Source organism: Gorilla gorilla, chromosome 17 (genome assembly GCF_029281585.2).
Source record: "Gorilla gorilla gorilla isolate KB3781 chromosome 17, NHGRI_mGorGor1-v2.1_pri, whole genome shotgun sequence".
Taxonomy (NCBI): domain Eukaryota; kingdom Metazoa; phylum Chordata; class Mammalia; order Primates; family Hominidae; genus Gorilla; species Gorilla gorilla.
In genome coordinates, this window is record NC_073241.2 from 80,103,072 (window position 1) to 80,116,781 (window position 13,710).

The 13,710-nt window shown below is 43.1% G+C and overlaps 1 protein-coding gene and 1 pseudogene across 12 annotated transcripts in view; one reads left to right on the forward strand and one right to left on the reverse strand.

Annotated features, from left to right (window-relative positions):
* MRO (maestro) overlaps window positions 1-8,927 on the reverse strand; it is a 30,024-nt gene extending 21,097 nt beyond the window's left edge. For 6 of the 12 annotated variants that reach the window (XM_031003784.3, XM_055368540.2, XM_031003782.3 and 3 more), the window contains exons 1-3: window positions 8,829-8,927; window positions 3,803-3,935; window positions 3,002-3,123 (exon numbers count right to left, since the gene is read on the reverse strand). Coding sequence is in view for 4 of the 12 variants with exons in the window: in XM_055368551.2 (XP_055224526.1) it covers window positions 3,002-3,130 (129 nt within the window). In the remaining 8 variants the exon portion in view is untranslated. Of the gene's footprint in view, window positions 1-3,001; window positions 3,473-3,802; window positions 3,936-8,828 lie in introns of those variants that run through there. The other 6 variants (XM_055368544.2, XM_055368543.2, XM_055368551.2 and 3 more) reach the window with 6 other exon arrangements.
* LOC109023957 (large ribosomal subunit protein uL22-like) overlaps window positions 7,092-13,710 on the forward strand; it is a 57,794-nt pseudogene continuing 51,175 nt past the window's right edge.

Below are 13,710 nucleotides of genomic sequence, written 5' to 3' on the forward strand. Positions count from 1 at the left end.
CAGCTGACTTGCAGTTTAAGGGAATTCTATTCTCCCCATTTCCAAACCATGATCTAAATGGGTGCTGACATGTGGAGAGAATATTTGTATGCTTGCAACGTCTATTTTAAATAAATAGGATCGGGTATTTAAATTAGCATATTTATGAATTTAATAGCATTAAGATTACCTTCAAATGAAAAAATCTCAAATTTCAAAATCAAAATAAAAGAAGCAAAACTCCCTCAAGCTGAGGGCCCACTCACCAAGGAGGGTGTGGGCCTCATTATAAAACAGCTGGTATCTCTGTTCCAAGGCACAAGAAAATCATGCCTGAAGCTCCTTTCCATTGGGAAAGAAAACAAACCTGCTACCCTGTTCTTTCTGCTTGACTTCTCTTGCAAGATTAGCATAACAGCTAAGGGCTTTAGCCAGCCAAGGCAGCTTCCCCAGGCTTCAGAAACCAAGCAGCCAGCATCGCCTTCACAGGCGTAAGTAGAACTCAAGGTCATGCTCCCATGCACGGCAAAGTAAATGAGAACTGAGTGGCTCCACCTGGAAGATTCGATCTGTGATTAGAGAAACTCACAGAGTTACATCTTGAGCTCACTACCTCTTCTAGCAAACCCTACCTCCCCATCACAAGAGAAAAACTGTGATGTGGTTTAATCTTACAGGTTGTCAGGGATCATCTCAATCTTGGGTGTAGGAAAAGTAAAGCATTTCTCAGTGTTGGTTGCACCTTCTATATCAGAATTCCCCGGGGTACGTGTTACAAACTCCAAGCCAGAGGTGGGTGCAGTGGCTCACACCTGTAATCCCAGCACTTTGGGAGGCTAAGCATCCCTTGAGCCCAGGAGTCTGAGGCTGCCGTAAGCCATGATTGCGCCACTGCACTCCAGCTGGGTTGACAGAGCAAGATCCTGTCTCTAAAAAATAAAAATAAATAATAATAATAATAATAATAAACTCCAGGCCTGCCCCAGAATTATTGGATCTGAATCTCAGGGAGTGTTGGGCCTGAGCATTGCACTTTTTGTATGTGGTGCCTGGTGATGCTACATGCCTGTTGGTATAGAAGAACCTCTATCCTGGAAATTAAATAAAGCTAAGCCGAGCCCATGCAGTAGCAGAAACCATGGAAGTCAGGGAGGGAGCTGGGGCCGAGGGATGAGAAAGAGAAAGAGGTCAGTGTCTTTGCAGAGAACAAGAGATTGATACCATATGTTTGTGAAGCACTTTGAATTTCACTTTAAAAATAAAATTAAAATCACAGCAGCTGTTTGTCTATGATTTATGCAACTTTTCTAGGATGCTATTCTTCAGTTAAAAGTTTCATTAAAAAATAAAACAAATTAGGAGTTAAATCAAGGTCACAAGGCCCCTCGCTGGAGCCTTGTGTTTCTTGTACTTGCAGCTTCTTAAAGAACTCCCACCACCCCCATGCCCTCCTTCTTGCCTGCAGTGCCTCCCTCCTTTCTAAAACATGAAGTCCTTTACACCCAATCCAACAAAAACAAAAGGATCATTCTCATCTGTTGCAACACAGGATCTCAGAGAGGATCGTTTTAAACACACTGTGAATGAACGTAGTATACAGATTCCAAGATTTCTTAGGATGTTCTAACTCCTTCTCCAAGCCCTCCCACCCGTAAGACAGGCATTCTTTCCTAGGAGAATTACATTTTCTGGTGGGTTTCTATGGTCACCACATATGCCTAGCCTTGTATGACCAAGACCAAGAGGTCACCTGGCCATTTGGAAGCCAAAGACACAGCTCTGCTTATAGTTTTACTCATCTCTGCACACGTTCTTCAACGAATTCTTCTTCCTCTAGAACATACTCCTGAGTGAGCTATGTGCAGACCCCCTGGTTTTCACCAACCCCAAAACCCCGGCTGGGGCTTGTGTTCATTGCCAGGTTGTGCTCTACCTGAACTTACTGAAGATACATGGATTTGGGGTAACTTAGAAGACTGTTTTATGCTTTACACTGACTCCCATCTGCTTTTGCAAACTTGAATGACTCTGACTCAAAATATTAGATTTTTGGTCAATAATCCTTTTATTTATTGAAGCCAAAAGGTATATTATGAAGGCCAAAATTATAAAACACTTTGATTTTATCTCCTCATCTGTAAAATGAGCAGAAGAAACTGTTAGATTGCTTAAAAATCCTTCCAACACTGAACTTATAAATGACAATAGTAGGCTGCGTGTGGTGGCTCATGCCTACAAATCCCAGCATTTTGGGAGGCTGAGGCAGGCAGATTGCTTGAGGTCAGGAGATCAAGACCAGCCTGGGCAACATGGTGAAACCCCGCCTCTACTAAAACTACAAAAATTAGCCAGACATGGTGGTGCACACCTGTAGTCCCAGCTACTCAGGAGGCTGAGGCAGAAGAATCACTTGAACCCAGGAGACAGAGGTTGCAGTGAGCCGAGATCAGGCCACTGAACCCCAGCTTGGGCAACAGAACAAGACCCTGTCTCAAAAAAATAAAAAACAAATTAATATTAAAAAAATCGTCTTCATTTTAGAAAAGAAGAAACTGGGGCTTAAAGTAATGTTGAACAATTAACTCAAAGTCAAATAGTGGCAGAGCAGATTTTAGGACTCTGAAAGCTATCCTGTCAGTCACTGTGCTATAAGCCTAGGTTCAGCTCCCAGGCAATGTCCTGTGAGCTGAACGAGGGAAGACAGACCGCATAGACATTTCAGTTTAAAGTGTCAATATCTTCCCTGAGTCCCTGCCATTCTATTATATTGCTGACAATAGAATGATCTATAACCCATCTATTGATCGATTAACATAGTTTGTGAAAAGCAAACAAAATCAGCTTCCCGGTCAACACTGCCCACTTCAGTTTTACAAAGAGAACATTACCAAATACCTAACCCCTAGAGGTCGAACTCCCATACTGGTGACCAGAGTGAAATTCCAGAAAGGTTTTGGGAACCCAAGTGCAGCCAGGACGCCTCCCGCTGCATCTGGCTGCCCCGGCCAACAGTGTCCCTTACCTGTGGCTCCTGCAGGCGGCTGCCACGTGATGAACCGGAGCCCGTTCCTGACTCGGGAGGGCTGCTTTCCCGGGTAGTAGCCAAATGTGATGACTCGGCTAAATTTTCCCCGCCCTGAATTCCTAACATACAAGAAGGGAAATTAGGAGGTGACGCAGGGTCTGCTCAGGATAACGGGTCGGCACAGAGTGATGGAAAGTGAGAATCAAATAAGAGGGGAAAGTCAAAGTTTATAGAGTATTTGGGCAGGGGAGGGAATTGTTCTGGAATGAAACCGACAAGAATATTGTAGGGTGGCACAAGCATGACTTGCGCCCTTTGCTTCCCTACGCCATGCTGAGGTGTTTTTCCTTCTCCTTGCTGTGATTTCCCCTCCTTCTTCCCTCATGCCAGCCTGGCCGACACTTTCTGCAGAAATTCTGCAGACGGCAATTCTGGGGACCTTCCCTCTGTACCAAACAAAACCGCCCTGCCAAGCCAAGGCCCGTTCCCCATGCGGCCGCGAGATGGCGGCATGACTCAATGGACGGGTTCCAGGCGGCCCCTGCACAGAGCCGCCGCCGTGGCTGCCTCCTTCCTTACGTAATCCTGTTAGAGCGCATTTAATCTAAGGATGGGACACTGTGTTCCATGCCAAGCAGCCTCATCGTGGCTGATTGTTGCACCAACAACAAGAGCTTTAACCGTTGACGTCCCTTCCTGCTCAAGAAACACCATATGTCCCGAAAGGAGCGATTTAAGCTCTCAAAATGATTTATTGGTAAAAAGCAAAGCAAAATTAAAACCGGGGAATTACAGCACCTGCAGAATTTAGGAGCCTCTCTCTCTCATCAGCCCTCCTTCTCCGGACTCTCCAAACATGTGCATAAATCTATTTAACAATAATTAGTTATCGTCTCGCTCTGCATTGGGTCATAAAGGGAGAAAATATGTCCTGAAAGGAAAAAAGAACAGTTATATTTTCAAAGACCGAGGCACTTATTGTTATGCTAATAGATAACATTCAATTAAAACTTCTGTGTGCCAAATGTTGTGATAAATATTACATAGACTATCTCATTCAATTGTTACATCAAACCAAAGGTTAATACTCCTACTATAGTCTCCATTTTAAGGCTGGAGAAACTGAGGCACAGGGAGATTACCTCGACAAAGGTCATGCAGTTAATTTGTGGCAGTTAAAATTCAGCCACAGGCAGGCTAATGTAAGAGCTTGGACTCAGCCATGATGCTATGCAGTGGACTGGTCTAGAAACCCCAATTAGGAGATAAACAGAAAAATATAAACCAGAGAACTATGTCAGAGTGGAAGATGAAAGAAAAAAGGCAGAAAGAAAGAAAATCGATGCTGCTGAGAAAATAAGAAGAATGAGGCTAAAACACCACCCTCTTCAGATTAAGTTACAAGGGCACCACTGTGACATTTGAGGACACAATTTCAATAGAGTGACAGAGAAAGGAAGCTAGACTGCAAAACTAACGGGCTATGAGGAAAGAGGAAATTGAGATGTCTTGCTGCAAAAGGAAAGCAATAAATAGACTAGAAGAGACAGCAAGGTCAGGCAAAAGCATTTTGGTTTTCTTGTGTGCTTTTTAAAATGGAATAAAGCCTGGCCTTGTTTGAAAGTGGTTGCAAGGGAGCCCTAATATGTGGGTGGTGCCAAGTAGTGGTAATAGGAAGAGGTGGAGGGGGGCATCAAGGGCACAAGGGAAAGGGTTAGCTCTGGAGGAGGAAGAAAGGTGGCTGCCTCTGTCTGCAACTGGGAGGCAGCCACAGAGATGAAGATACATCAACACGAAACTGAGAGGAATGGGCAAGTTCAATTCTTCCAAATTAGCTTTAATCTTTTCAGTAAAACCAGAGTTAGGTTATCTGCCAAGAGTGAGAATGAGGTTTATACGGCCATAATCTATACACTGAACTAATCCATGTAGTGCTTAGAATGACCAAAAAGGTATAAGATTATCCAAAGAACAGAGGAGACTGGAGAAAGGAAGCCCAAAGTATGATTGTAAAGATTCTCTGCAAAATCTCCTTTGTGAATCAGAACTGAAATTTACATCCCCTCCTCCCCATGAACAGAAACACAACAGACACACTATTAATAACCCCTTGTGTCTAAAGTTTCTTTATATTCATGTTTTAAGATATTTGACAGAGAAATAGTATCTTCTCTACTGTTAAATAGGAGAACTAATATGCAGATAAATTTTCCTGTTTGACTTAAAACTACAAAGAATATCAGGGCCAGAACTGGAATTGATATCCAGGAGCCTTTCTGATACTTGCACTGTGCTGACTTCAGCTCTACTAAACACTTCTCATAAACCGCCTGGATGCAGCTAACTGCACCTAGAGAATCCCAGACACAGCACAAACTTGGGAAGCATCAAAATCAATGCATGATGCCCACAAGAGTCTAAGATTCTCCTTATGTGGCCCTGGGTCACAGTACAGTTCTTTGGAAATTAGAGGGCAAGTTTGATAACTTCGTTGCAACATATTTGCATATCGATAACATGATGTCCTTAAAAGCACACACCATAATTATTTAATGTAAGGATTTAATGACTCTATTTTCATTCTCAATTAACATTTCCTTATTGCCAGAAGTACACTGGGACTGGCACAACTGGAAAAAGCAAAGAGGGTAATTATTTAGCCTGCATTACTGATGAAAAGGGTAACAGGCAAAGCTAAAGCAATCCACAATTCACCTTCCGTTTAGACAGGAGATAAGGACAAGAGATTGACCAATCAAAATGGTTTATCTTCAGTTTCAGGTATTTCAGAAGCACTTCCCTGTGTGTGTGCGTGCACAATGTGTAATCAGGAAATTTATCTTTTTTATTTATTTTATTTTATTTTTGAGACAGAGTCTCTCTCTGTCACCCAGGCTGGAGTGCAGTGGGGGGATCTTGGCTCACTGCAACCTCCGCCTCCCAGGTTCAAGCGAATCTTATGCCTCAGCCTACCGAGCAGCGCGACTACAGGCGCCTGCCACCACACCCGGCTAATTTTTGTATTTTTGATAAAGGCGGGGTTTCACCATGTTGGCCAGGTCTCCAACTCCTGACCTCAGGTGATCTGCCCGCCTCTGGGATTACAGGCATGAGCCACTGGGCCCTGCCAGGAAATTTATCTTAAAGGGAGAGATTTAAGTTTCCTCCCTCTCATCTTCTTTCAGGAAATACATCCCCCGCCCCCCGCCCCCCAGCTAAGCTAAACCCTCTCTTGATTTTCACTTCTAAAAAGAAGTAAAATCAGCCACCTCCTTAGCCACAGGTTGGGTTTACCAGCTTCTCATTCTTTCCTTCTTTCTTCCAGTGTTCACTGAGATCCTGCTTCCATGGAGGCAGAGTGCTCGGCAGGTGGGACCAACACTCAGACTACGCTCTCAAGGAGAATCGACTGGTAGAGGACTTGGGACTGGGGCTTATGTGCCCACAGCGCAAGGCAGGAATTGATAAGAGCCAAGGAGAGGAGGTGATAATGAGTCAAAGGGCAGTCACTCGGGAAAACCCTTTGTAGAGGATGGAGCATCTACTCCTGCACTTAGTGAAACCTGTTAGTCAGAGAGACATGAGAAATGCCTCCCAGGAGGCAGGCCCAGCGAGAACACGAGGCCACGAAAGCCCACCAGCTAGCCACCCCATGAGCCACCTAACCTGACTCCTCCACAATCCACTCGCCTGCAAGGCAGACAGCCTTGGGAGGCTCTTCCCAAACTTCATGCCACATTTGCTTCCCACTCCCCTACCTATGTGTTTTAATCTGAAAACAAAGGTCATTTGGCTGCTATTCTTTGAATGGAATAGATGCTGCAGGAAGAAGCACTGGGATTTATCCCTCGGCTTCAAATACCCTCCAGCACATGGAGGCAGGAGCGCCCCGTGGCCCAGGTTGCTTCACGCCCAGATGCAGTTCTCCACACTCTATAAACAGTAAGCTGTCTCATCCAACCCTCCATCTGGCTGTTACGCCTTCCATTTTCTCTATTTTGTTACTTGATAGTTATTGTTGGTACCAGAATGCGAGAAAAAATTCAAGCTCTTTCTGTAGCCTCTTGGCCTGGGGTAATCTCTGAAAATGGTTTGCCTATCCCTTGACCCAGAAAACTCCACAAAATCATGCAAACAAAGGGGTTCAAATCTTTATGTTCGCTTTAAGAACACCCGTGTAACTGTGCAGGCCATCAAGGTATGCATACCCAAAAAACCACCAAGTACCTGAAAGATGTCACTTTTCAAAGGCACTGTGTGCCTTTCCATCATTACAAAGGTGGAGCTGGCATGTGTGCCCAGGCCAAACAATGGGGCTGGACGCAGGGTTGGCGGCCCAAAAATGTGTTGAATTTTTGCTGCATGTGCTTAAAAATGCAGACAGCAATGCTGAACTTCAGGGTTTAGAGGTAGATTCTTGGATCATTGAGCACATTCAGTTAAACAAAGCCAAGATGTACACCGTATTTACAGAGCTCATGGTCAGATTAACCCATATGAGAGATCCCCCTGCTACATGGAGATGATCCTCGCTGAAAAGGAACAAATTGTTTCTAAACCAGAAGAGATATTTACACACAAGAAAAAGGTATCTTACAAGAAACTGAAGAAACAACATGGCCTAGAATATATTCAGTATAAGATAAATGCAAATAATAGTTTAGCCAGGCATGGTGGCTCACACCTGTAATCCAAACACTTTGGGAGGCTGAGGCAGGAAGATCACTTGAGCCTAGGAGTTTGAGACCAGCCTAGGCAACATAGGGAGACCCCCATCTCCATAGTTAAAAAAAAATTTAATTACCCAGGCAAGGTGGCATGTACCTGTGGTCCTAGCTACTCAGGAGGCTAAGGCAGGAGGATTGCTTGAGCTCAGGAGGTCAAGGCTAAAGTGAGCCATGATCATGCCACTGTACTCCAGCCTGGGTGATAGAGCAAGACACTGTCTTTTCTTTTTTTTTTTTTCTTTCTTTTTTTTTTTTTGAGACAGAGTCTCATTCTGTTGCATAGACCGGAGTGCAATATTGCGATCTTGGCTCACTGCAGCCTCTGCCTCCTGGGTTCAAGCAATTTTCCTGCCTCAGCCTCCTTAGTAGCTGGGACTACAGGTGCATGCCACCATGCCTGACTAATTTTTTGTATTTTTAGTAGGAACAGGGTTTCACCATGTTGGTCAGGCTGGTCTCGATCTCCTGACCTTGTGATCCGCCCACCTCGGCCTCCCAAAGTGTTGGGATTACAGGCATGAGCCACCACATTCAGCCAAGACACTGTCTTTTAAAAAAAAGTTCAAAAAAAAAAAAAAAGGCCGGCACAGTGGCTCACGCCTATAATCCCCACACTTTGGGAGGCCGAGACGGGAGGATCACCTGAGGTCAGGAGTTCAAGACCAGCCTGGCCAATGTGGTGAAACCCTGTCTCCACTAAAAATACAAAAATTAGCCAGGTGTGATGGTGCATGCCTGTGATCCCAGCTACTTCGGAGGCTGAGGCAGGAGAATCACCTAGGAGGCAGAGGTCGCGGTGAGCCGAGATCGCACCACTGCACTCCACTCCAGCCTGGGCCACAAGAGCAAGACTCCATCTTAAAAAAAAATTAAAAAATTAAAAAAGAAAAGTAAGTTCAAGTTTAAATGCCTTTCCTACCTGAGATATTAATTACTCCCACACCATCACCAACACCCCTACTTCCAAAAGGTAATTATAAACTTCTGTAAACATTTTTCAGTTGAACTGGTTAAGTCTATAGCAGTCTATCAACTGTGTTGAACTACAATGTCTAACAGAATCAGTTGAGTCCTGAAACTGCTCTGTGCTGTCTTACCTGAGCTAGGCAATGAGGAGCACAGCGTGGCTAGCTTCTCGCTCTGTGCTCATCTTCATGAAGGGTGAATATGAATCAATCTAGAAACATCTCTGTCCTTTAAACAAGCTTGCAGTGAACAATAAGCCACATTTTGTCCTTAAGGATGAAACATAGGCCAGATTAGAGTTTTATCACAAGAGAGAAATACGTAATAAGGCCTCTGCTATCTGCCCCTGATAATTGCTAGTGATACATTCTAAATGATGCAGTTTTGCAAACTTCTAAGATTCTCACGTTACATTTCCTATTTGTGCGAGGGCCCGGTGAGAAAGCTACATGTTTTATTGTGGAAGAGAACAGAATCAGTAAACGGCACCATGAGACATCAAACCAATCCTGCAGACAACACTGCCTATGATCTCTGCTCTTAACACCTCAAAGTGTTCTTAGGCTATTTGTCATTTTCTCCTCTCAACCTTGGAAAGGTCATTCTTGTGCTTCTTTGACATATAGGGAAACTTGGGGGAGCGGAGAAGAGTGAGTGGGGAACTTCCCCAAAGTCCCAAACTAGTTGATGGGACTGGGATCTAAATGTTTGGCTTCCTCTTGTGCTTTGTCCAGCCAGACATTCTATGGATTCTGCCTTTCCCCTCTAAAGGCAGAGTTCTTATTCCCATGGCCTTCCTTCCTCCCACTTTTTAAAAATTTTTTCTCAACTTGTTTTCTTCTCTGCCCCCTCCCCCACCCCCACCTGCCTTGTTTCTATTTTAAGTTTGTTTTGAGCATTGCTTAACATATTCCTTCCTCTCATAGTCTTAACATTCCAAGGCTTGTCCCTCAATTTTATACTTAGAGTAGAATCCAGTCGAATCCCACAAAGCGACAAACCTGTAGGCGTTTTATGACAATGAGTGTAATGTCAGGCACAATATGACCAATAAAACAATAAACCCATGCCCAAAAGTGCTTTACCAGGCCTGCTGCTGTGATAAAGATCCAGTCCATTATTGGAACTGTTGACTCTTCCTTGAGAGATTGGAGAAGACTCTAAGAGTAGAACCTTTTTTTAATATACCCCACAATAGATACATTACAACAGTCTGTCTTTGATCCCATAATACCAGCTTCCCACCACAACTCCATCACAGCATTACTGCACCTTTCCCATTATTGTTCATTTAATTTCTCCAGTAAAGAACAAAAGAACAGCCAGGCACAGTGGCTCACCTGTAATCCCAACAATTTGGGCGGCCAAGGTGGGCAGATCACTTGAGGTCAGGAATTCAAGACCAGCCTGGCCAACATGGCCAAACCTCATCTCTACTAAAAATACAAAAATTAGCCAGGCGTGGTGGCAGGCACCTGTAGTCCCAGCTACTGGTGAGGCTGAGGTGGGAGAATCACTTGAACGCGGGAGAATCACTTGAACCCAGTAGGTGGAGGTTGCAGTGAGCCAAGATCGTGCCACTGCACTCCGGCCTGGAGAACAGAGTAAGACTCTGTCTCAGGAAAAAAAAAAAAAAAAAAAGAACAAAAGCAAACATTTTTATCAACATATATATGTTCAGGAACCAACTATGCAGGTTTCAGGTGCCCTGCAACTAGAGCAGATTATTTTGTCTCCTGCCGGCATCCAATCCTTCAAGGGATTGTGTATTAGATCATCCCTAGAAAGGAAAGGAAAACAGGTAACATGCAAATTACCTGATTTTCTCATTGAGAATTTTTGGGGAGGTAGCTTTTGGCTATTCCTATTCTCATTCTTTCTTACAACCTCAGGTAAATAAAAGTTGACCATGACTTAAAACAACACAGTATGTTTTAGATCTTAGAAATCAAGCCCTATTGTCTGTCAAAAATTGATCTCTCTTGGTACAAACATTTTGCAGGGAAAGTTGACAACATTTTATCAGAAGTTCACGTGCATATGCCTTCTTTTTTTTTTTTTTTTTTTTTAGATAGCTCCTGAGCATCTGGGATTACAGGCATGCGCCACCATGCCTGGCTAATTTTTATATTTTTACTAGAGACAGGCTTTTGCCAAACTCCTGAGTTTGAGTTTCATCTCAGACTCCTGACCTCAGATGATCCACACGCCTCGGCCTCCCAAAGTACAGGCATGAGCCACCACGCCTGGCCGCATATGCCCTTTGACTCAGTTGTTCTGTTAATATTGATTTACCCAGGGCCATGGTGATTTTGTTCAAATTAGAATAAAGTATCCCCTCATCAGGAGATTTTATGTCTGTCTTCCAGAAAAGTATCATAATAACTATTTAAATTTATGATGTCTACAAACTGAATGGTGCCCTCATAGAAAAGGCACTTTATGCAGTGTACAGCTTATCTAACTACATGCAACAGCCCAGTGACCTCATGAATTCATATGAAAGATGATATCGAGTTATATGTAAAAGGGTATTCATTGTAACAGCAAAATAAGTTATCACAAATGTCCACCAGCAGGGCACACTGTATATAAATAGATTAGAATACCTTTATACAATAGAATACTAGGAAGCATTATAAAAAGAATATGGGAAGATCTATACTGTAGACACTGATAATGAAAACATGTTCAAAGTTTATTAAGTGAAAAGACCAAGGTATAAAATAAAATATATTATAATTCAATTATGTGCATTTCAAAAAGAAATACATGCTGGTACATAGCCATTTTTCTGAAAAGACACTTAAGAAATTATTAACAGGAGCCTTCTAGGAAGAGAGTAATTGGGTGAAGAAGGAAGCTTTCAGTTCAAATGTTTACCTTTCTATATTATTTGAATTTTCTCACTGAAAGCATTTATTACTTTCTTTTTTTTTTTTTTTTGAGTTGGAGTTTCACTCTTGTTACCCAGGCTGGAGTGCAATGGTGTGATCTCAGCTCACTGCAACCTCTGCCTCCTGGGTTCAAGCAATTCTCCTGCCTCAGCCTCCAGAGTAACTGGGATTACAGGCACGTGCCACCACTCCCAGCTAATTTTTCTGTTATTAGTAGAGACGGGGTTCCATCGTGTCGGCCAGGCTTGTCTCGTACTCCTGATCTTGGGTGATCCACCTGCCTCGGCCTCCCAAAGTGCTGGGATTACAGGCGTCTCAAAACAAAACAAAAAACAAGTCTAAGAGGTATTGTTTAATTTCTGTGTACATGCCCCCAACAGAATACATGAAAAAATAGACTGCAGGGGTTTTTGATATAGCAATGGGGCCAAGGAAGGGAGGGAGGCAGGAGGCAGGTGGTGAAGGCTGGGTGCTGACCCAGGAGACACACCCTCTATGCACCGCTGTTCTCTAGGGGCATTTCTACCTCACAATTCTTGCTTCTGAAAACAAACAGATGCTACATTCATGTATCTATTGGGCAGTGAATATATTTAATCATAGAAAAAGAATATCATTAAGCTCACTTTCTTTTATTAATTCAGTCCTAGTGGAGGATAAATACAGTGCAAGCAGAGCTGCCCATCACCTAAAAACCCAGGGGCTGTTAGAAACCTACTGTCCTTCCTTGATTCTGCCATACTAAGTGGGTGTAGAAGAATGACATTTGCTGCCTTTCTCATTTTGATTTCAGTCCTCAGATAAAGAAGAATTCTAGCTTTCTGTTTGTTTCTGAAATGTAAACCACCATTACGATAAAATAAAGCTGAATTCATTATAATAAATTTTATGCTAAGAATATATTCTCTCAAATGACTTTTTTTTTTCTTGAGACCAGGTCTCACTCTATCACTCAGGCTGGAGTGCAGTGGTGCAATCATGGCTCACTGCAGCCTTGACCTTCCAGATTCAAGCGATCCTCCTACCTCAGCCTCCCTAGTAACTGGGACAACAGGCATGCACCACCATGCCCAGCTATTTTTTAATTTTTTTGTAGAGATGCGGTCTTACCACGTTGCCCAGGCTGGTCTTGAACTCCAGGGCTCAAGTGATCTTCCAGCCTTAGCCTCCCAAACTGCTAGGATTACAGGTGTGAGCCACTGTGCCCGGCCTCAAATGAATATTTACTTAGACTACACATACATTATTCCACAAAAAGAGGGCAAAAAAAAGATTTTCTTTCGATTAACAGAAGTTACATTGAATGTAAGTAAGTAACATAGCAACCTCAAACCTAAGAAAAGAGTGACATTTATATGTTTATTTTTAAGATGACGTATTTGTATTAAATGACTTTTAAAAAATTCCCTTCAGTAAAGGTTGTCAGAGGAGAGCATTTTAACTGTTACAGATTTTACAAAACATTTTTCTGCTTTGCAGTTTTGCCTTTTGAATCATGTATTTGTCCCAATGTCAAGGCATCAGACCTTGAGTTTGATTACAATTTATACACATTTTGATCCAAAGTTATACACATTCCATTCTTCCACCCCTTGGAAAATGGGTTTTAAATACTGAACTCATTCCAGGCCAAGGTCTTCTCTTGACACATTAACACAACAAATACTCTTTTATTGCTGAATTTCTATTTGGAGACTGATTATTTAAAACTCCACTATTCATTTGCTTACCAGATTTGCCTTGGTTACCCTGTGTCATTAAACAAATATTTATTCATTCGATAAACATTTTTGAGAATCTTCTAGGTCCCAGTCTCTCTGTCCAGCACTAGAGCACAGGGAATAGACAGATAAATATAAAATTGAAAAAGGCTGGGCACGGTGGCTCAAGCCTGTAATCCCATCACTTTGGGAGGCTGAGGCAGGTGGATCACCTGAGGTAGGGAGTTCGAGACCAGCGTGGCCAGCGTGGGGAAACCCTATCTCTACTAAAAATAGAAAAATTATTCAAGTGTGGTGGCACGTGCCCTTAATCCCAGCTACTCGGGAGGCTGAAGCAGGAGAATCACTTGAACTGAAAGGCAGAGGTTGCAGTGAACCGAGATCCCACCACTGCA